The sequence below is a fragment of the Somniosus microcephalus genome, chromosome 8 (genome assembly GCF_052327205.1).
Source record: "Somniosus microcephalus isolate GS21.2 chromosome 8, FLI_Smic_1.0, whole genome shotgun sequence".
NCBI lineage: Eukaryota > Metazoa > Chordata > Chondrichthyes > Squaliformes > Somniosidae > Somniosus > Somniosus microcephalus.
In genome coordinates this window covers 200592016-200613972 of record NC_140994.1, presented here as the reverse complement: position 1 = coordinate 200613972, position 21957 = coordinate 200592016, and the positions used below count along the sequence as shown (strand labels likewise).

The window sequence follows — 21957 nt, the reverse complement described above, 5'->3', positions numbered from 1 at the left end:
TCCCTAGTGATAGTGATTGTCTTTAGTTCCCCCTCCCTGTGGCCCCTTGATTATCCATTTTTGGGATGTTGTTAGTGTCTTCTACCGTGAAGATAGATACAAAATATTTGTTAAGAGTCTCTGCCATTTCCCCGTTCTCCATTATTAATTCCCCAGTCTCATCCTCTAAGGGACCAATGTTTACTTTAGCTACCCTCTTCCTTTTTATATACCTGTAGAAGCTCTTACTATCTGTTTTAATGTTTCTTGCCAGTTTTCTCTCATAATTCATCTTCTCTCTCTTTATTATCTTTTTAGTCATCCTTTGCAGGTTTTTAAAAATTTCCTAATCCTCTGGTCTCCCACCAATCTTGGCAACATTCTATGGCCTAGAAATTGAGTTTGCGCTGCGCCAGGGCTTTAGCGCCGGAAGTTAGCGCCGGCGCTAAGTCCCTTTGCGCGCGCCAAAAATTCAGTAGCGCCGCGCCCAAACGGCTGCCGGCGCTACTGAAGCGTTTTAGCGCCTGAAAACTGGCGCAACGCGCCGGATTGCGGCGCTATTCCGGCGCTGCGGCGCCCGCTGCGGTGCGGCAGGCTCGGGAAGTGCAGGCCTCCTCCTTCCGTTAAGGAGGAGCTGCCTGCACCCGGCCGCGGCCCGCGCAAATCTCCTCAAAAATGAGCCCGGCACCTCGGACAAGTGCCGGGCTTGCATCTGTTGGGGGGGGGGGGAGAAGTCCGGGGAGGGAGCTGCGGGCAGGCGGCCGGCGGGAAAGTGGCCGGCCGCCGCGCCTCCTTAAAGCGCCGGCGCAGATTCCGGCAACACTCGTTTGCTGGAGTCTTAGTTGCGGCTGCCACTGGCGAGGCGGCCGCAACTGAATTTCGGCTTGGGGCCGGGTTACCACGGCAACCGGGACGCTGCGCACACCGATGACGTCATCGGTGCCGGCGCAGCGCTACCGGTGTACCGCCGCGGAAGGGCCCCAGGCAATTTAGGAACCGGCGCCAATTGCAGCGCTAGGCCCTCTAGCGCCGCAAAATCGGTGCTAAGGGCACTGAATTTCTAGGCCTATGTCTTCGTTTTCAATTTGATACCATCCTTTACTTCCTTAGTTAGCCACGGATGTTGCTCCCTTCTCTTAAAATCTTTCTTTCTCATTGGAATATAGTTTTGTTGAGAGTTATGAAATATCTCCTTAAATGTCCGCCACTGCATTTCAACTGTCTTACCCTTTAATTTATGTTTCCAGTCCACTTTAGCCAGTTCTGCCCTCATGCCATTGTAATTGCCTTTGTTTAAGATCAGGACACTGGTTTGAAATACAACTTTCTCACCCTCCAACTGAATTTGAAATTTAACCATGCTATGATCACTCTTTCCTCGAGGATCCTTTACTATGAGATCATTTATTAATTCTGTCTCATTACACAGTACCAGATCCAAGATAGCCTGCTCCCTGGTTTGGTTCCATTACATACTGTTGTAGGAAACCATCCCGGATGCACTCTATGAGACTACCATGGCCAATTTGATTTGTCCAATCAATATGGAGATTAAAATCACCCATGATTATTACCGAACCTCCATTATTTGTTGATTTATACTCTGCCCAACAGTATTGCTACTGTTCGGGGGCCTGTAGGCTACGTCCATCAGAGACTTTATCCCTTTATTATTTTTTATTATCTCCACCCAAACCGATTCTACATCTTGATCTTCTGAGCCAATATCACTTCTTACCACTGCACTGATCCCATCCTTTACCAACAAAGCCACCCCACCTCCCTTTCCTTTCTGTCTGTCCTTCCGTATTGTCAGATACCCTAGAATATTCAGTTCCCAGCCCTGATCACCTTGTAATCACGTCTCTGTAATAGCGGTCAGATCATACCCATTTTTATCTATTTGTGCCTTCAAATCATCTATCTTGTTACGAATGCTGCGTGCATTCAGATATAGAGCTTTTAACTTTGTCCTTTTACCATTTCTCCTTGTTTTGGCCCCATTTTCTGTTGCACTCTTATTTTTAAACATTCTGTCCCTTCCTGTCACACTCTGGTTATTATTTCCCCCCATCTTTATGCTGCTTTATTGTTTTCTCATTTCTCATTGACTTTTTAAATTCCCGCTCACCTGGATCCTCCCCCCCCCCCCCACACTATTTAGTTTAAAGCCCTCTCTACAGCCCTAGTTATTCGCTTCGCCAGGACTCTAGCCCCAGCATGGTTCAAGTGAAACCCGCCCAAACAGAACAGCTCCCTCTTATCCCAGTACTGGTGCCAGTGCCCCACAAATCGAAACCCATTTCTCCCCCACCTGTCTGAGCCACTCGTTCATTTCTCTGATCTTATTTAGCCTATGCAAATTTGCTCGTGGCTCAGGTAGTAATCCAGAGATTATTACCTTTGTGGTTCGCTTTTTAATTTAGCTGTTCTTTGTCGTACCTATGTCATTGATGCTTACGTGGACCATGACAACTGGATCCCCCCTCCCACTCCAAGTTCCTCTTCAGCCCAGAGGAGATGTCCTTAACCCTGGCACTGGGCAGGCAACACAGCCTTTGGGACTCATGCTCTCGGCTGCAGAGAACAATATCTATCCCCTTAACTACACTGTCACCTATCACTACAACATTTCTTTTTACTCCCCCCACTTGAATGGCTCCCTGTACCACGGTGTTGTGGTCAGATTGCCCATCCTCCCTGCAGTCCCTGCCCTCGTCCACACAGGGAGCAAGAATCTCGTACCTGTTTGACAAGGCCAAGGGCTGAGGCTCCTCCATCACTACCTCCTGCATCCTAATACCTGACTCGCTTGTAGTTGCACCCTCCTGTCCCTGACCATGGGCCAAATTGGAAGTAATTACTCTAGTGGGTGTGACTGCCTCCTGGAACTTAGCGTCCAGGTAACGCTCCCCCTCCCTAATGTGTCACAGTGTCCGAAGCTCAGACTCCAGCTCATCAACTCTGAGCCCAAGTTCCTCGAGCAGCCAACATTTGCTGCAGATGTGGTCACCGTGGACCTCAATGGTGTCCACCAGCTCCCACATACAACAACAACAACACATGGCCTGGTCGCCCATCTAAATTAATTAATTAATTAGTTTTAAAATTTGGAACACGTATATCTTTTAATCTACACCAAGGCACTTAAATTTAGTTTGGAAAAAAAGCGAGAAATATAGAAAAACTCACCAACCAATCACTTACCTGCTTTCTGGTGACGTCACACTTGATTGCTTTTTACTTCTTTACACACACCGGTCTGTTGTGCCCGCTCTCCTGGGCTCCCGCTGTGTTTAGTACTGCCGAACTCTCACGCTCTCCTGGGCTCCCGCTGTATTTAGTACCGCCGAACTCTCGCGCTCTCCTGGGCTCCTGCTGTGTTTAGTACTGCCGAACTCTCACGCTCTCCTGGGCTCCCGCTGTGTTTAGTACCGCCGAACTCTCACGCTCTCCTGGGCTCCTGCTGTGTTTAGTACCGCCGAACTCTCGCGCTCTCCTGGGCTCCTGCTGTGTTTAGTACTGCCGAACTCTCGCGCTCTCCTGGGCTCCTGCTGTGTTTAGTACCGCCGAACTCTCACGCTCTCCTGGGCTCCCGCTGTGTTTAGTACCGCCGAACTCTCGCGCTCTCCTGGGCTCCCGCTGTATTTAGTACCGCCGAACTCTCACGCTCTCCTGGGCTCCCGCTGTGTTTAGTACCGCCGAACTCTCGCGCTCTCCTGGGCTCCCGCTGTGTTTAGTACTGCCGAACTCTCACGCTCTCCTGGGCTCCCGCTGTGTTTAGTACCGCCGAACTCTCGCGCTCTCCTGGGCTCCCGCTGTGTTTAGTACCGCCGAACTCTCGCGCTCTCCTGGGCTCCCGCTGTGTTTAGTACTGCCGAACTCTCACGCTCTCCTGGGTCCCGCTGTGTTTAGTACCGCCGAACTCTCGCGCTCTCCTGGGCTCCCGCTGTGTTTAGTACTGCCGAACTCTCACGCTCTCCTGGGCTCCCGCTGTGTTTAGTACCGCCGAACTCTCGCGCTCTCCTGGGCTCCCGCTGTGTTTAGTACCGCCGAACTCTCACGCTCTCCTGGGCTCCCGCTGTGTTTAGTACCGCCGAACTCTCACGCTCTCCTGGGCTCCCACTGTGTTTAGTACCGCCGAACTCTCGCGCTCTCCTGGGCTCCCGCTGTGTTTAGTACCGCCGAACTCTCGCGCTCTCCTGGGCTCCCGCTGTGTTTAGTACCGCCGAATTCTTGCACTCTCCTTGACTCCTGCTGTGTTTTGTACTGCTGAAATCTCACGCTCTCCTTCGCTCCCGCTGTGTTTAGTACCGCCAAACTCTCGCGCTCTCCTGGGCTCTCGCTGTGTTTAGTACCGCCGAACTCTCGCGCTCTCCTGGGCTCCCGCTGTGGTTAGTACCGCCGTAACTCTCGCGCTCTCCTGGGCTCCCGCTGTGTTTAGTACCGCCGAATTCTTGCACTCTCCTGGACTTCTGCTGTGTTTTGTACCACCAAAATCTCATGCTCTCCTTCGCTCCCGCTGTGTTTAGTACCACCGAAGTCTCGCGCTCTCCTGGACTCCCGCTGTGTTTAGTTCCGCCGAACCCTCGCGCTCTCCTGGGCTCCCACTGTGATTAGTACCACCGAACTCTCGTACTCTCCTGGGCTCCCGCTGTGTTTAGTACCGCCGAGGTCTCGCGCTCTCCTGGGCTTCTGCTGTGTTTTGTACCGCCGAACTCTTGCGCTTTCCTGGGCTCCTGCTGTGTTTAGTAGCGCCGAACTCTCGCGCTCTCCTGGGCTCCGGCTGTGCCTTATACCATCGAACTCTCGCGCTATCCTGGGCTCCTGCTGTGTTTTGAACCGCCATACTCCTGCTGTGTTTTGTACTGCCGAGGTCTCGCGCTCTCCTGGGCTCCCGCTGTGTTTAGTACCACCGAGGTCTCGCGCTCTCCTGGGCTCCCACTGTGTTTAGTACCGCTGAACTCTCGCGCTCTCCTGGGCTCGCGCTGTGTTTAGTACCGCCGAACCGTCGCGCTCTCCTGGGCCCCTGCTGTGTTTTGTACCGCCGAACTCTCACGCTCTCCTGGGCTTCCGTTGTGTTTAGTACCGCCGAACTCTCACGCTCTCCTGGGCTCCCGCTGTGTTTAGTACCGCCGAATTCTTGCACTCTCCTGGACTCCTGCTGTGCTTTGTACCGCCGAAATCTCACGCTCTCCTTCGCTCCCGCTGTGTTTAGTACCGCCGATCTCTCGCGCCCTCCTGGGCTCCCGCTGTGTTTAGTACCGCCGAAGTCTCGCGCTCTCCTGGGCTCCCGCTGTGTTTAGTTCCGCCGAACCCCCGTGCTCTCCTGGGCTCCCACTGTGATTAGTACCGCCGAACCCCCGTGCTCTCCTGGGCTCCCACTGTGATTAGTACCGCCGAACTCTCGTACTCTCCTGGGCTCCCGCTGTGTTTAGTACCGCCGAGGTCTTGCGCTCTCCTGGGCTCCTGCTGTGTTTTGTACTGCCGAACTCTCGCGCTTTCCTGGGCTCCTGCTGTGTTTAGTAGCGCCGAACTCTCGCGCTGTCCTGGGCTCTGGCTGTGCTTTATACCACCGAACTCTCGCGCTCTCCTGGGCTCCTGCTGTGTTTAGTAGCGCCGAACTCTTGCGCTCTCCTGGGTTCCGGCTGTGCTTTATACCACCGAACTCTCGCGCTCTCCTGGGCTCCTGCTGTGTTTTGTACCGCCGAACTCTCGCGCTTTCCTGGGCTCCTGCTGTGTTTAGTAGCGCCGAACTCTCGCGCTCTCCTGGGCTCCGGCTGTGCTTTATACCACTGAACTCTCGCGCTCTCCTGGGCTCCTGCTGTGTTTTGTACTGCCGAGGTCTCGCGCTCTCCTGGGCTCCCACTGTGTTTAGTACCGCTGAACTCTCGCGCTCTCCTGGATAACTGCTCTGTTTAGTACCACCGAACTCTCGCACTCTCCTGGGCTCCCACTGTGTTTTGTACCGCTGAACTCTTGCGCTCTCCTGGGCTCGTGCTGTGTTTAGTACCGCCGAACTCTCGCGCTCTCCTGGGCCCCTGCTGTGTTTTGTACCGCCGAGGTCTCGTTCTCTCCTGGGCTCCTGCTGTGTTTAGTACCGGCGAACTCTCGCACTCTTCTGGGTTCCCGCTGTGTTTTGTACCACCGAGCTCTCACACTCTCGCGCTCTCCTGGGCTCCTGCTGTGTTTAGTACCACCGAGCTCTCCTGGGCTCCCGCTGTGTTTTGTACCGCCGAGCTCTCGCGCTCACCTAGGCTCCCGCTGTGTTTAGTACCGCCGAGCTCTCCTGGGCTCCCGCTGTGTTTAGTACCACCGAGGTCTCGCGCTCACCTGGGCTCCCACTGTGTTTAGTACCGCCGAGGTCTCGCGCTCTCCTGGGCTCCTGCTGTGTTTTGTACCGCCGAACTCTTGCGCTCTCCTGGGCTCCTGCTGTGTTTAGTAGCGCCGAACTCTCGCGCTCTCCTGGGCTCTGGCTGTGCTTTATACCACCGAACTCTCGCGCTCTCCTGGGCTCCTGCTGTGTTTTGAACCGCCGTACTCCTGCTGTGTTTTGTACTGCCGAGGTCTCGCGCTCTCCTGTGCTCCCGCTGTGTTTAGTACCACCGAGGTCTCGCGCTCTCCTGGGCTCCCACTGTGTTTAGTACCGCTGAACTCTCGCGCTCTCCTGGGCTCACGCTGTGTTTAGTACCGCCGAACTCTCGTGCTCTCCTGGGCTCCTGCTGTGTTTAGTACCGCCGAACTCTCGCGCTCTCCTGGGCCCCTGCTGTGTTTTGTACCGCCGAACTCTCACGCTCTCCTGGGCTTCCGCTGTGTTTAGTACCGCTGAAATCTCACGCTCTCCTGGGCTCCCGCTGTGTTTAGTACCGGCGAATTCTTGCACTCTCCTGGACTCCTGCTGTGTTTTGTACCGCCGAAATCTCACACTCTCCTTCGCTCCTGCTGTGTTTAGTACCGCCGATCTCTCGCGCCCTCCTGGGCTCGCGCTGTGTTTAGTTCCGGCGAATTCTTGCACTCTCCTGGACTCCTGCTGTGTTTTGTACCGCCGAAATCTCACGCTCTCCTTTGCTCCTGCTGTGTTTAGTACCGCTGAACTCTCACGCTCTCCTGGGCTTCCGCTGTGTTTAGTTCCGCCGAACCCTCGCGCTCTCCTGGGCTCCCGCTGTGTTTAGTACCGCCGAACTCTCGTACTCTCCTGGGCTCCCGCTGTGTTTAGTACCGCCGAACTCTCGCGCTTTCCTGGGCTCCTGCTGTGTTTAGTAGTGCCGAACTCTCGCGCTCTCCTGGGCTCCGGCTGTGCTTTATACCACCGAACTCTCGCACTCTCCTGGGCTCCTGCTGTGTTTAGTAGCGCCGAACTCTCGCGCTCTCCTGGGCTCTGGCTGTGCTTTATACCACCGAACTCTCGCGCTCTCCTGGGCTCCTGCTGTGTTTTGTACCGCCGAACTCTCGCGCTTTCCTGGGCTCCTGCTGTGTTTAGTAGCGCCGAACTCTCGCGCTCTCCTGGGCTCCGGCTGTGCTTTATACCACCGAACTCTCGCGCTCTCCTGGGCTCCTGCTGTGTTTTGAACCGCCGTACTCCTGCTGTGTTTTGTACTGCCGAGGTCTCGCGCTCTCCTGGGCTCCCACTGTGTTTAGTACCGCTGAACTCATGCGCTCTCCTGGATAACTGCTCTGTTTAGTACCACCAAACTCTCGCACTCTCCTGGGCTCCCACTGTGTTTTGTACCGCTGAACTCTTGCGCTCTCCTGGGCTCGCGCTGTGTTTAGTACCGCCGAACTCTCGCGCTCTCCTGGGCTCCTGCTGTGTTTAGTACTGCCGAACTCTCGCGCTCTCCTGGGCCCCTGCTGTGTTTTGTACCGCCGGACTCTCACGCTCTCCTGGGCTCCCGCTGTGTTTAGTACCGCCGAACTCTCGCGCTCTCCTGGGCTCCTGCTGTGTTTAGTACCGCCGAGGTCTCGTTCTCTCCTGGGCTCCTGCTGTGTTTAGTACCGGCGAACTCTCGCACTCTCCTGGGTTCCTGCTGTGTTTTGTACTACCGAGCTCTCACACTCTCACGCTCTCCTGGGCTCCCGCTGTGTTTTGTACCACCGAGGTCTCGCACTCTCCTGGGCTCCCACTGTGTTTTGTACCACCGAGGTCTCGCACTCTCCTGGGCTCCCGCTGTGTTTTGTACCACCGAGGTCTCGCCCTCTCCTGGGCTCCCACTGTGTTTTGTACCACCGAACTCACGCGCTCTCCTGGGCTCCCGGTGTGTTTAGTACCGCCGAACTCTCACGCTCTCCTGGGCGCCTGCTCACCTTTAGTAGTTCCGAACTCACGCGCTCTCCTGGGCCCTGCTCACCTTTAGTAGTTCCGAACTCTCGCGCTCTCCTGGGCCCTGCTCACCTTTAGTAGTTCCGAACTCTCGCGCTCTCCTGGGCCCTGCTCACCTTTAGTAGCTCCGAACTCTCACACTCTCCTGTGCTCCTGCTGTGTTTTGTACCGCCGAGGTCTCGCGCTCTCCTGGGCTCCCGCTGTGTTTAGTACCGCCGAGGTCTCGCGCTCTCCTGGGCTTCTGCTGTGTTTAGTACCGCCGATGTCTCGTTCTCTCCTGGGCTCCCGCTGTGTTTTGTACTGCCGAACTCTCACGCTCTCCTGGGCTCCCGCTGTGTTTAGTACCGCCGAGGTCTCGCGCTCTCCTGGGCTTCTGCTGTGTTTAGTACCGCCGATGTCTCGTTCTCTCCTGGGCTCCCGCTGTGTTTTGTACTGCCGAACTCTCACGCTCTCCTGGGCTCCCGCTGTGTTTAGTACCGCCAAGGTCTCGCGCTCTCCTGGGCTCCCGCTGTGTTTAGTACCGCCAAGGTCTCGCGCTCTCCTGGGCTCCCGCTGTGTTTAGTACCGCCGAACTCACGCGCTCTCCTGGGCTCCCGCTGTGTTTAGTACCGCCGAGGTCTCGCGCTCTCCTGGGCTTCTGCTGTGTTTAGTACCGCCGATGTCTCGTTCTCTCCTGGGCTCCCGCTGTGTTTTGTACTGCCGAACTCTCACGCTCTCCTGGGCTCCCGCTGTGTTTAGTACCGCCAAGGTCTCACGCTCTCCTGGGCTCCCGCTGTGTTTAGTACCGCCAAGGTCTCGCGCTCTCCTGGGCTCCCGCTGTGTTTAGTACCGCCGAACTCACGCGCTCTCCTGGGCTCCCGCTGTGTTTAGTACCGCCGAGGTCTCGTACTCTCCTGGGCTCCAGCTGTGTTTAGTACCGCCGAACTCTTGCGCTCTCCTGGGTTCCCACTGTGTTTTGTACCGCCGAACTCAAACTTCAAATAATTTTTTTTTTTAAATCACATTTTTAAAATAACTATAAATTACATGAAATAACTATTTTAAACAATAATTTAAATTTTTGAAAAAATTAATTAAATTTTCTAATGGGGCTAAAAATAAACTTACCTTTCTTTAAAGTATTTAAAAATAATAAACCTGTGGAAAAAATGTTTTAATTTTAATTAATTCACCACTTACCTTGTAAAAAACAGGCCTTGTGCCTGCTTTTTACGTGTGTAACTCCTGGAGACTTACCCTCCCAGAGAAACCTGCAAAAAAAACATAAGTTCAATGCGCTCGCGCTGCCTCTCCGGCGCACGCGTTTGACCACTGAACCCCTTCTTTCAGGGGACACAAGTGCCAGCTTCCCACGCATGCATAGTGCATGCACGAAACCGGCACTTTCGTTGGGCCTACGCGTGAGTACCCCGTGCGTACACCATCATCAAGTTTGCGGATGACACCACGGTAGTAGGCCAGATCACCAACAACGATGAGTCAGCCTACAGGGAGGAGGTCCAGCATCTCGTGAAGTGGTGCGCCGCTAACAACCTGGCCCTTAACACCAAGAAAACAAAAAAAACATTGCGGACTTCAGGAAGTCCAAAGGCGGAAGTCACACCCCCATCCACATCAATGGGGCTGTGGTGGAAAGGGTGGACAGCTTTAATTTCCTCAGAGTTCACATCACGGAAGACCTCTCCTGGTCCCTCAACACCTCCTCTCTGGTGAAGAAGGCCCAGCAGCGCCTATATTTCCTAAGGAGGCTGAAGTAATCTGTCACCCCTGATCCTCTCTAACTTTTACTGCTGCACTATAGAGAGCATCCTGACAAACTGTATCACAGTATGGTATGGCAGCTGTAGCTACTATGACCGGAAAGCCCTGCAGCGGGTAGTCAAAACTGCCCAACGCATTACCGGCACCCAGCTACCGACCATAGAGCACATATACCAGAAACGCTGTCTACGGAGGTCACGGTCCATCATCAAAGACCCTACCCACCCCAGCCACAGTCTGTTCACCCTCCTGCCATCTGGGAGACGCTACAGATGCATTCGCACCCGTACGACCAGATTTAGGAACAGCTTCTTTCCCAGGGCTGTCATCCTACTGAACTCCACAAATAAACTCTAAAACCTGCACATCTGCCAATGCATTTTATTATGGTTATATTTATGTTAATATACTACAAGCCAAATGTATGTTGAATGTTTAAATGTCTTAATCCAAATGTACACTCTCGGGAGCCGCAAGCCTACATTTCGTTGTACTGCACTTGTGCACCAACAATGACAATAAAAGTTGATTTGATTTGATTTGATTTTGATTTGTACTCACGCGTTGGGACCCGAATTCTGGGCCTATATCCAGAATACAACCATAAAATGTGGAAGCAGGACAAGGGAACACCAGTTTAAAGCAGTAAAATGTAATTTTAGGACTGATATCAGGAAGTTTTTCTTTCATGCAGAGAGTGACTAACACTTGGAATGGACTTCTAGACAGAGTAGTGGAGGAGAAAACTCTGGAATTATTTATGAAACAAGTAGATGCAGCAATGGGGCAGTTTAAAATCAGTCTGGTTGGATTGACATTAGATGGGCTGAATGGCCTTCCTCATCCACAAGTATCTTGTGACAGGCAGCCAAGCACTGAGGGATCATTATGTGCTATTAAGTAGCTTCTGGGGTTACATTAGATCGTAAGCCATATCTTTGGTGGACAAACAGGAGAACCCTGCCGAAATTCCAAGTGAAATGTTTAGCGGGGGCAGAGGGAGCATCTGCATTCTCTAAATATTTAAATCAATTCAGTATTGGTTTAAAAAATGTGTTGAGAAAATCCCCGAGTTGTGTCAAACCCAAGTTGTGCAAGACTGCCTCCTGCTCCAGATTGCTCTGCTGTCAGGTTGACCTTGGATTTATGCTGCAACATTAGCACTGATGTGAAGTAGAAATCACTTTGCAGCAATGCTAGAGTTGCAGTTTAAATACACTTCTTGAGAGAGACAAAGTTGAAGTAATCAGCTTTTGTGTATTTGTAAGAGACATCGAGCTGTAAAGAACCTTCTGTCTTTGCTATAAATAAGACATCAGCCTATACATTGGATGCTGCCATGCCCATTTTTCAGGCACTAAGGGCACCAAAACCTCCAATATGGTGGGAAGGAAGCGCACACTCATTACAAGCCAGAAGTGTGCCGATCACCACATTGGTGGAGGCAAAAGAATAGGCGTCCAGGGTCCACGCCTGAGACAGACATTGTGCCCTTCGCATATTCAAATAAGGGGCCTACCACCTGCTTGAAAACCCTTGGCAATATTGGGTTGGCCTGAACACAGCCAGCACTGGGCCAGCTGTGTTCAGGTAAACTAGGTTTACATGTGGCCTAACAGACCATCTTTAAAGGTCCACAACCAACAAGGTATGTGTTTAAAATATACTTACCTGAACATGGAGCTGGGAAAATCAGGACTTCTCCCAGCTCCACATTCAAACCATGCGGCTGCTGCCAGCCACCTCTTTTCCTTCCTCCCTCCCCCCCAATCACAACCTCGACCTCTCCCCGAATTCTGTTGCCCCGATTGCCGCCAACCACTCCCCAATCATCACTACCTTCCCTCCCAGCCACCGCTACGCTCCCTCCTGATTACCCTCCTTCCTTGTTGTCCCTTTTAAGGATTTATATGAGGGCTGCTGCTGACATTGCAACAGCTTGATCTTCAAGTCCTTTTCTCTTGCGAGCTGTTTGGGGTGCCCACTAGATGTTCGTAGCTCACTAGCTAGACAATGATGAGGTCCGAGATCCAATATTATGAGGGGCTTGGGCCTATCCAGTCAGGAGCAGAAATTGCACCTGTTTTTTGGCACACTCAAATTTCTAGACCATCATTTCATGTGGTGTTGGTTCAGAGGGATTCAGAAGTGATCATGTTGTATAACATTCCCTTTGCTTTTTTTTTTGATTACAGTGTAAACTGGATTACCAAGCTTGTTCTTCACGTAAGACGATCACCTTGAGATGCAAAGGACCTTGTCCTTGTCTTCCTGGCCAAGAAAGTGTGAAGCTGAAAAATGAAAAGACAGGTAAGTCACAAAGGAGACTGAGGTAATCCAATATATTAAACTGTTCAAATTGAAATGTACTTTTATATTCAATAACACTTTTGTGTGCCAATTATGTGATTCAAATTGATTTCTAAAACATCTAAGGGATTATTTAAGATTGGATGCTTGAGGCTGAATTTAGAATAGAAAGATTGTTTTCATAGTTATGAAATTAAAGTAGGTTGAGGTTAACTCTAGGGATATGAAACAGATTTCCATTAGAACTGTGTAGGTCCAGTGCGACTACATAAAGTGCAGTAAACAGAGAACCAGCAAAACAAGGTGAACAAAGGAGAACCAACTTATCTTTGAGTACCAGTATCTTCTTAGGTCCGCATGCCCGATATGAGACTCCCAAAACAAGCGCTCTACTTGGAGCTCCAACACGGCAAGAGAGCCCCAAGCAGGCAGAGGAAACGCTTCAAGGACACCCTCAAAGCCTCCTTGAAAAAGTGCAACATCCCCACCGACACCTAGGAATCCCTGGCCCAAGACCGCACAAAGTGGACTGCACCAGTATGCAGAGAAACATAGAAATTTTAGGAGGCCAATTTTAGCCCCTCTCAGGGATTGATTTTACACAGTCCCATTTTCCTCGTACCTTTTTATATTTTTAAGAAGGTATCCTGTATCTTTTTGAATGCTATAAGGTGTCTTAGCATTGATCACTGCTTGTAGCAAAGCATTCCACATTCTAGTAACTCTTTGCCTGAAAAGGTTTCTTCTGATCATCTATGTGAAAAAGTTGCAAATTTCTAACATTAATTCTGCAATGAGCTAAAAATGCAAGGGGCCTTCTTACTAGCTACCTAATATAAAAGCCATGTGATATTAAAAAGGCTGTGACATTAATCCTTTGAGAACTGCACTAAACCAAAGTCAAAGCAATAGCAATATTGCAAGTTTTTCGTTGATTTGTAGTTTTGATAAATTTCAAATTTTATATTTGAGAGAAAATACTTTTTTATATGTTGTAAGCAAGGAAAGATGAGCATATTGTGAAAACTGGGTTATGTGGGTTTACAAAAAAAAAGAAAGTTAGGAATAGAAATACATTATAACAACAGAAAATGCTGGAAAAACTCAGCAGGCCAGGCAACATCCGTGGAGAGAGAAACAGTTAACGTTTCAGGTCGAAGACCCTTCGTCAGGACTGAGAAAAAAGCAGGAAATGAAACAGATTAAGAAGCAAGTTTGGGGCTTGTATAGAAATACATTATTTGATCTACTGAAAAATCCTACTCTTAATCAAGTAGGCACACCACACCTTGTATAGTAATGGACCCATTCACATTTGACAGTATCTAAGATGAATAGCTTCCACTTCTGTGCACCAATGTCTGAGTATAGTCCTTCTGGCAAAAGCCAGCAGGTTAAAAAGCAAGTTTTTTTGTTCCCTGAACAGGCTGAAAGGCACAATACTGGGATCCAAAGTTAAAAATCTCTAAGCGAGATCTTCATTGTGTTCCAAACATTTTATAACCTAGAGTAATGAGTGTGTGCAAAAGAGACCTGAATTTCCAATAAGCTGTGTAAACAACCCTATTAATGTGGTTGATTTGGATGGAGTCCGGGATGTAGAAGACTAAATTTTATTACTAGTGCACAGGTGCTGAATGGGCTTAGCGCCATGATAAGCAGCAATAATGGTGTTTATCAATATGCTAACCTAGTATTGATTTTTCAGCTTGATCAGTGCAGGATTTTTTACATCTCATTACTTCGAAGGGGGCTAAAACACAATTAAGGAAAAAGTGTATGCTTGTGTCTATGACCAGTGCCACTGATAATTTGAGCTTTAAAGAACTTGTTCTGAGCTGTGCTCTCCTGAAATGGATATACTCGTTACAGTGAGAATAGACCAGTTTTGCATCACAAGGCAGACTGGGGTAGAGTTCTTGATTGCCTTGCTATAAAAACAGGACAAACAGAACTATTACTATGGGAATGCATCAGGATGGGGACCTGGCTCTATAATGGGTAGGAAGGCTGACAAGTAGGCCCGTCAGGCTGCCAGGATGAGGCTTGAAATCAAATTAAAATAAAAACTGGCTTAAAAGAAGATAGATGACTTAGATTAAGGAGGCACTATCAGCAATTTGGGAAGTTTGCAAGTGAAAGAGGGACTTGCGGATGCATCAAAGCAGGTGCGGGAGGGTGGGAGCCACAAGTTGAGAACAGTCCATATATTGAGTATTTGTGATTTAAAGGGGCATTGTTAGCTGTTAAAATGTTTTTCAGAAAAACACTATGAAGTTTCAAAATGAAGATGTAGAAAAAGAACTAAAAGAAAGATTTGCATTTATATAGCACCTTTCATAATCTCAGGACATCCCACAGTGCTTTACAGCAAATGAAGTACTTTTGAATTGTAGTCACTGTTGTAATGTCGGAAATGCATCGGCAAGGTCCCACAAACAGCAATGTGATAATGACCAGATAATCTGTTTTAGTGATGTTGGTTGAAGGATAAATGTGGCCAAGAGTCAGGGAGAACTCCCCTGCTGTTCCTCGAATTGTTCCATGGGATCTTTTACGCCCACCTGAACAGGCGCTTGGGACCTGATCCAAAAAACGGCATCTCCGGCAGTGCAGCACTCCCTCAGTACTGCATTGAAGTGTCAGCCTAGATTTTACATTCAAGCCCTGGAGTGGGGCTTGAACCAACAACCTTCTTACTCAGGGGCAAGAGTGCAACCTGATACTTGAATTTAATAAATTAACTGTACAAATAGGGGAAGCTGGTTTCATCATTAATTTATGAAGTCATGACTTTGACACTTTCCATTCCATCTTACCAGCCAATTACTGAGCATTTCTAATAAAGAGCTAATACCAAGGTGCAACATATGTTTGCCTAAAGCACATGAAGTTTCTGAACTTCATAGTATGTGGCTTTATTTAAACATAAAGGTATATGTTGGAATTAATAGGGCAGAATGTTATTGCAGATGAAAACCTGAATTCAAATCAGTGGGATGAGTTAACTCGTTGAGCACTGCATTGACTTTATGAAACAAAATGAAACAGGACTAAAATTGCAATTTCTTTACGACTGAAGATTGAAGAGATATTTCATGGTTTCTGTGAAAGTGAGGTAGGGCTAGTAACAAGTATTTCTATTTTCTGGTGCCATTTAATCTGATACCTATTTCTCTTTCATTTGCTCTGGAGGAGCAGTGAAAACCATCTCTTTCGGTAGGTCTTAGAATCTCCAAAGGCAACAGAACTGCTTCATTTACCTTACAAATCTGGCACCAATTTTTGGGACTGCCGTAAGTGGCAGTACTGTAAGGCATGCACCACTTCTCCGATATTCATTAGCTTCGCCCTACTAGTTCGGGCGAGCGCTAAAACTGCTGCTGGACGCCTCTCTTTGGGCGCTAAGCCGAAGGTGGTGATCGATAGCGCCGAGGCCGGGCGCAGCGCAGGTGCGGCCATCTCGTGATTGACAGCAGACACCCTGGCGCCGGCCAGCTCTTAAGGGGGAAGGGTCGACTGTGTCTGCTGCCACGCCCTGGATAGTGGAGCCCTCCAGCTAGGCCTGAACACTGCTGCTGGACCCAAATAGCGCCTGAAGACATGGAGAAGGCCCGTGAACGTGCGCAGCGCTTCTCAGAGCGTGATCTGAGTGTCCTGCTTGCTGCTGTGGAGAAGAGGCGCCATGTTTTGTACCCGGACAATGACAAGAAGGCGACGGTCCGCGTCTACAGGAGAGCCTGGAGGCATGTCGCCAGCAAGCTGTCAGCCAACAGCGACGTCCCCAGGACCGGTGCCCAATGCCGCAAAAAGTTAAATGACCTCACACGCATTGTCAGGGTGAGTACCCTTTCCAATGACCTCCTCATCCTTGCATGTGCACCTCACATTATGGGCAAAGGGACCTGAAAGCTCTAATGGCCAGCCTTCATCCAGCAGCTATGGCACAGGCATGAGCATCAATTGCACATTCTGCACTTAACACGCTGGCCAAGCTATTCCACCATGGGAGGCATTGCACACCAGATCATGGCGACACACTGGCCAGGCTATTCCACCATGGGAGGCAGTGCACACCAGATCATGGCGACACACTGGCCAGGCTATTCCACCATGGGAGGCAGTGCACACAAGATCACGGCGACACACTGTACTTAGAGGCCGTCCTTTCTCTTGCAGGCCAAGCTGGCGAATAATCGCAAGAGCCGGACTGCGACCGGGGGAGGACGACCCCATATCCAGCCACTCACCGACCTGCAACATCGCGTGGAGCGCCTCATGGGTGGCCGGGTGATTGGGCCCGTTGCATGTGGAGATGCCGACCCTGTTCTGGGCAGCAATGGTAAGGACATCACCTTTTGCACCTCTCTCGTCCCACTTGCGCATCAGATCTACATCCTTTGCCACTGTCCGACCAATGCGCTGAATGCCACCACTCATGCATCCCGCACTGACGCCCTCTCCTCACTCTAAAGCTACTCTTGTGCCTTCCTGCTTTCAGATGGTCAAGAGGAGGTCCCTCAACTTGCCAGTGACAGACCCTCCGAGGAGGAGCAGGAGGAGGAGCAAGAGGAAGGCGGCCTATCAGGGGAACCCTCAGCCGCGGCCACCCAGGCCAATGTAGGGGACACGTCTTCCCTGGAGGGCAGCGTGGCAGAAGTGTCGAAGGGGAGGGGAGCTCCTGGGACCTGCGTGCTGCAGAAAGGCGGGAGGGGGGTGGAAGCTCGGCGGCCTTCTCCCCAGAGGGGGGCTGCGTCGGAGGGGAGTCCAATTGCTGGGCCCAGCGGCCTCCAGCAACGCAGGAAGGGTCGGCCAGCTCGGCGGCCTTCTCCCCAGAGGGAGAGTCCGGCCTCCAGTCAGGAGATGCTCTTCGCCGAGGAGATGGAACGCCTCGAAGACTTGTCCGCGGACTCGGAGCGCCGGCACACGGAGCTCATGGCGGCAGTGGCACGGTTGCCTGAGTCCATCGATTCCCTCTCTCGGAGTGTGGCCGAGTTCGGGCCCTTAGAGGCCACCAGTCGGGCGGAATACCGGGCAGATCTGTCAGCGACTGGCCAGGTGATTAGTGGTGCCGTCCAGTCACTGGCTGCTCTGCTGCGGTCAGTGAACAGGTCAACACGGGCACTCACTGCTGCCACACTCGCTGTGTCAGCCAGGCATCGCCAGGGCACCCGGCGCGCTGCAGCAGCACAGCGGTCTGTCCCTCGGCAGATTGGTGCGCATGCTGCAGTGCTGGCCCGGGCGAGTGCCAGTGTCTCAGGCGACCAGCGAGCGCCTGCCATCCGCCAGCTTGCCGCCATTCCTCCAGCCGCCACTGCCACTCCCCCAGTGGAGCTGCCAGGAGCTGCTGCAGCGACTGATGCTGGCCAGCCACAGCTGCAGCAATCAACAGCCGGCCGCTCGACGGCCAGACCTCGACTAGGCCGACCCCCAAGGGCATCTGCCGTCACGACATGTGCCCCTCAGGAGCCTGCCCCCAGCCTTGCAGCAGCCAATGGCCTTACTTTGAGGCGGAGCAGCAGGGCGGGCAGGGGCCACCCAAAGATGGCCAAGGCATCGCCCTAGCGGGCCAAATAGTCGAATGTGTGGCCATTTGTGTTTGTTTCTTGAGGCCGAGAATTGGATGTTTGTTTTTTGAAGGCCGATGATGTGATGTTTGTTTTTGACGAAGGCCGAGAATGACAGCCATTTTAGTTGCCCTATTTTGTTAATCCTCTCCAGGTTGTGGGAGCGAGTAATGTGTTTGAGTGTTTTTTGGGGGTTTCGTCTGTTTTTGGTTTTCATGTGGGAAGGGCCCAGAGTTTGTACAATAACGCATTTTATTTATTCACATTGTCCATGTTTGATCTTTGAAGTGTTTGTTGCCTTAACCGGCTGAGGGCTTGCGGAGCGGCTGCAATCATGTTCTATCATTGGCACAAGCCATTCCCTGACAGGGGGCCTCGAAGTGACGTTCAATAAGCCGCCGACGGGCGGCCCTTGGACCTTGTGCGTCCCTCCTGGGCTGGTACTCCTCGTCCTCGTCGTCCTCATGCTCCTCCTGCTCCTCCTCCTGAGGTGGTGGTCCAACGTGAGGTGGCAGTGCCTGAGTCCTGCGGATAGCCGGGTTGTGCAGCATGCAGCAAACGACGACGAATTGGGAGACTCGATCCTGCGAATACTGGAGGGTGTAGGGGTTTTTTTCCTGCTCTCTTGCCCGTTCTGGCCCCCTGCCAGGCTTCGTGCAAGAATTACCCTTGAGTGGTTCGACCCACCCCCCCCCTACGGTTCTAGACCTTGGACTTAGATGCAGAGAACAGTAGTGCAGAGAAGAGGACTCAATAGACCAGGCTGAATAGCACGAAATGGATGCTTTTATTTTTGAACAGTTTGAAGCATTACAAAATACATGTCATAGGCACAGATTAAAGTAACTACAATCATGCACAAATTTATGAACTTGACTCTATGGAAATGGGGAACACACGGCACATCGTAAAAGGGGAAACACATTACGATTTCCCTTAACTCCCTCCCCTATACCTAAACTAAGTTTCGACCTGGGGAACTTGGGATCATGCTCACCACTCTCGAAATCGCGAAAAGGGGTTCGCAGCCTTTTTGACACCGCTTCCCGTCGTCACGTGGATTGGAAGCTTCTGGCGCAGTCGATATTCTCTCCTCCCTCGAGGCGGTGGGGTAGACCCAGCCTCGATGAGCGCTCGTCAAGGTTGAGATCCACTAGGCCTGTCGTGGATTTTTGTTCGTGGAGTAGACCTAGATGCAGGTTATGCACATGGGAGAATCTTGTGGCATCGATCGCCGGTTCTCCAGAGGGTTTCTTCTCCGTCGGCCTGGGTCGTCGATGATCTCCCGACCCCAGTACCCGGGCCACCCTTGTCGTCTTCTCGTCGTGGCCGAGCCTTGTTTGGCTGAACACCGGCCACGTTGTCCTTTTTCCGAAACCGTCCGTCTTTAAAAAGACGAAAACGTTTTCATCGATCTGCCGAAGTGGAAGAGGCGCCGATCCGGGCACCGTCCGCCCTTCGTTCGTTCCTCGTAGAAGAAAGTTCTTGAAGAAATGGAAGCCTGAAGTCGCCCCACAAGAAGCCGTAGCAGTGAAGAAGTAACTTAGATGGACTTTCAATCCATAGTTATACTCTTTTGGGACAGTCTTATCTCCCGCCAAATCATAGTCCTGTCTTTGTATTAATTTTGGTGGGCAGAAATCTCTGCAGGGGCGCTTTGTCTTGTAACGGAGCCGGTGATAACTTAAACTGGCCTTCCTGGCCGATAATGTCTTTTAATGTCCTTTGCATTGTCACCGCGGCTCGGTTCGCATATTGATCGGTCCGGACATTTTCCTTGATGGCTGCTAAACGGTTTTTCCTTTGTACGATAAATGGGTATAAGTGTTTTTACATTGTCCGCCCATATCTTGATGGGCCCCATCCTGTACTTATAATCCATTGAATATGTATGCTGTTGCTCTGAGTTTCGGTTCCCAGATACTGGCTTTCGCGGGCTCACTGTCTTCAATCCACAAGCCTGTCTGGCTTGCAGTAACAGAAATAAAATGGTTCATAAACTGATCACGGGGCCTGGCGGCCATTTTGTATGCCCTTTTATCAAAGGTTTTTCTGTGCAAGCTTACTTTGGTCAATAAACAGTCTTATTTTATCCAGTTTTCTTGCGTGATTTTTGCTGAAAATTGCGAATCTTACAAGGGCTCCCCCGGAGCGATCGAGACAGTGGAACCGTTGCTTGAGCACGCCGATTGTTTGTTCTATGAGGTTCCTCATCACTTGATGGCTCTCGTTGTATGCCTCTTCAGCAGGGGTCGTGGGCGCGCGGAGCGGGGTCATGAGCCAGGTACACAAAGGATAGCCTTTGTCCCCGATAAGCCATCCTCTTGGGGGAGGCTGTGCCTGGAACATGTCAGCCACAGTTGTCTGTCGCAGGATAAAGGCATCGTGGCTGCTGCCTGGAAAGCGGGCATTGACAGCTAGGATACGCTGCCTGTGGTCACACACCAGCTGTACATTGAGGGAATGGTAGCCCTTCCGGTTGCGGTACTCCTCGGCATGCTCAAGAGGTGCCCGCAAAGCCACATGCGTGCAGTCAATGGCGCCCTGCACCATGGGGAAGCCCGCTATTCTTGCAAACCCCACTGCACGCTGCTGCTGCTTGTCCAGGGTCATGGGGAAGGAGATGAATTGATGTCTCCTTCTGAAAAGGGCTTCGGTCACCTGGCGGATGCAGCAATGCACGGCGAACTGGGAGATGTTAGCGATGTCCCCAGTAGCGGATTGGAAGGAGCCGGAGGCATAGAAGTTGAGAGCCACCGTCACCTTCACTGCCACCGACAGAGACGTCCTGCGCATCAGCTGTGGCTGCAGATCTCTCTGAAGCAGCCGGCAGATGTCTGCAACCACCTCCCTTCGGAATCGCAGCCTCCTAACACACATCGCGGCAGACATGGTCAGATAGGAGGTCTGCTGGCGGTATACCCTGCATGGGTAAGGCCTCAGTTGGCGACGCCTGTTGCCCCCTCTGCGTCTAGCCAGGGCTGCTACTCTCTCACGGCGTCTGTAAGCCCTTCTGGCATAAGGCTGAAATTCTGCGTTGCCACCCAATGCAGCCCCCATTATATGCTGGCAAACACTGAGCTCTGAATGAAGGCAAAGATAATTGGCAAGCTCTGGCCTGAGCCAAAAATACCTGTCCAAGTGTTGGTCCAAACCAGTAAACTCTCCTCCTTGGTCTCTGTCCAAAAAACCGTTGCTCAAGAGTGAATGCTGCAAAATGGCTGGCCTTTATACTGCTGGGTAAGTGTCCTTTAATTAGCGCTCCCCGCGGCCCGGCTGGCCTGTGTTCCGTTCCACTTCACAGTCGCTCGGGCCGCTCGGCGCACAATGGGCCGGCGTGAGTGAAGTTCCGGTTTGGGGCGCACAAAGGGCGTTGCACTTTTAAATGACGTCATGATCTGCGCGCGCAGCAGGGCGCGCGCTAAGACTTTGCGCCGGCGCTAAATGTGTCCTGAAGTTGGGGAGAGGCGCAGATCGCGCTGCGCCCGGGCGATAAGCGCCTAGCGCTCGAGATCTACTCCTCCTAAGGCGCTAACGGCTGGCGCGCCCAACTGAATTTCTAGGCCATTCTCTCTCTGTAGCTCTGTAAGCTGTTTCATGAGATTTTCTCTGTTATTTCTGATGTAGGTTCCCCAGCACTGCTGAGCAAGCACTGTGTTGTTTTCAGATTAGAGGTCTGCATATTTATTTGAACAGAATAGTTCATACTGGACTCGTCTTGACACACTGTTAAGGGATGCTGTCTCGCTGATCTTGCAAAATGCGATAGGCTATAAATTTTAAAAAAACTTTAACTTTTTTTTTAATGAGATTGTAAGATCACTACATGGCAGTAGAAATAAATGTAATATCATTAACAGTACCTTAGTCACTTGCACAATACATATTGGCCCAGATTTTGCAGTGGGCAATGACGGCGGCCTGACACACCCCACTCCCTGCCATAGTCGGCATTCAGTGGAACTGACAAAAACTTAAGCTTTTCCGTGCTAATATCGCTGTTAAACACCCCATTAAATATTA

At 51.3% G+C, this 21957-nt stretch overlaps 1 protein-coding gene across 3 annotated transcripts in view; it reads left to right on the top strand.

The window, feature by feature from the left end:
- spock1 (SPARC (osteonectin), cwcv and kazal like domains proteoglycan 1) overlaps window positions 1–21957 on the top strand; it is a 729362-nt gene that overhangs the window by 562906 nt on the left and 144499 nt on the right. For all 3 annotated transcript variants that reach the window (XM_085995597.1, XM_085995596.1, XM_085995595.1), the window contains exon 6: window positions 12253–12367. In XM_085995597.1, the coding sequence (XP_085851723.1) occupies window positions 12253–12367 (115 nt within the window). The remainder of the gene's footprint in view (window positions 1–12252; window positions 12368–21957) is intronic.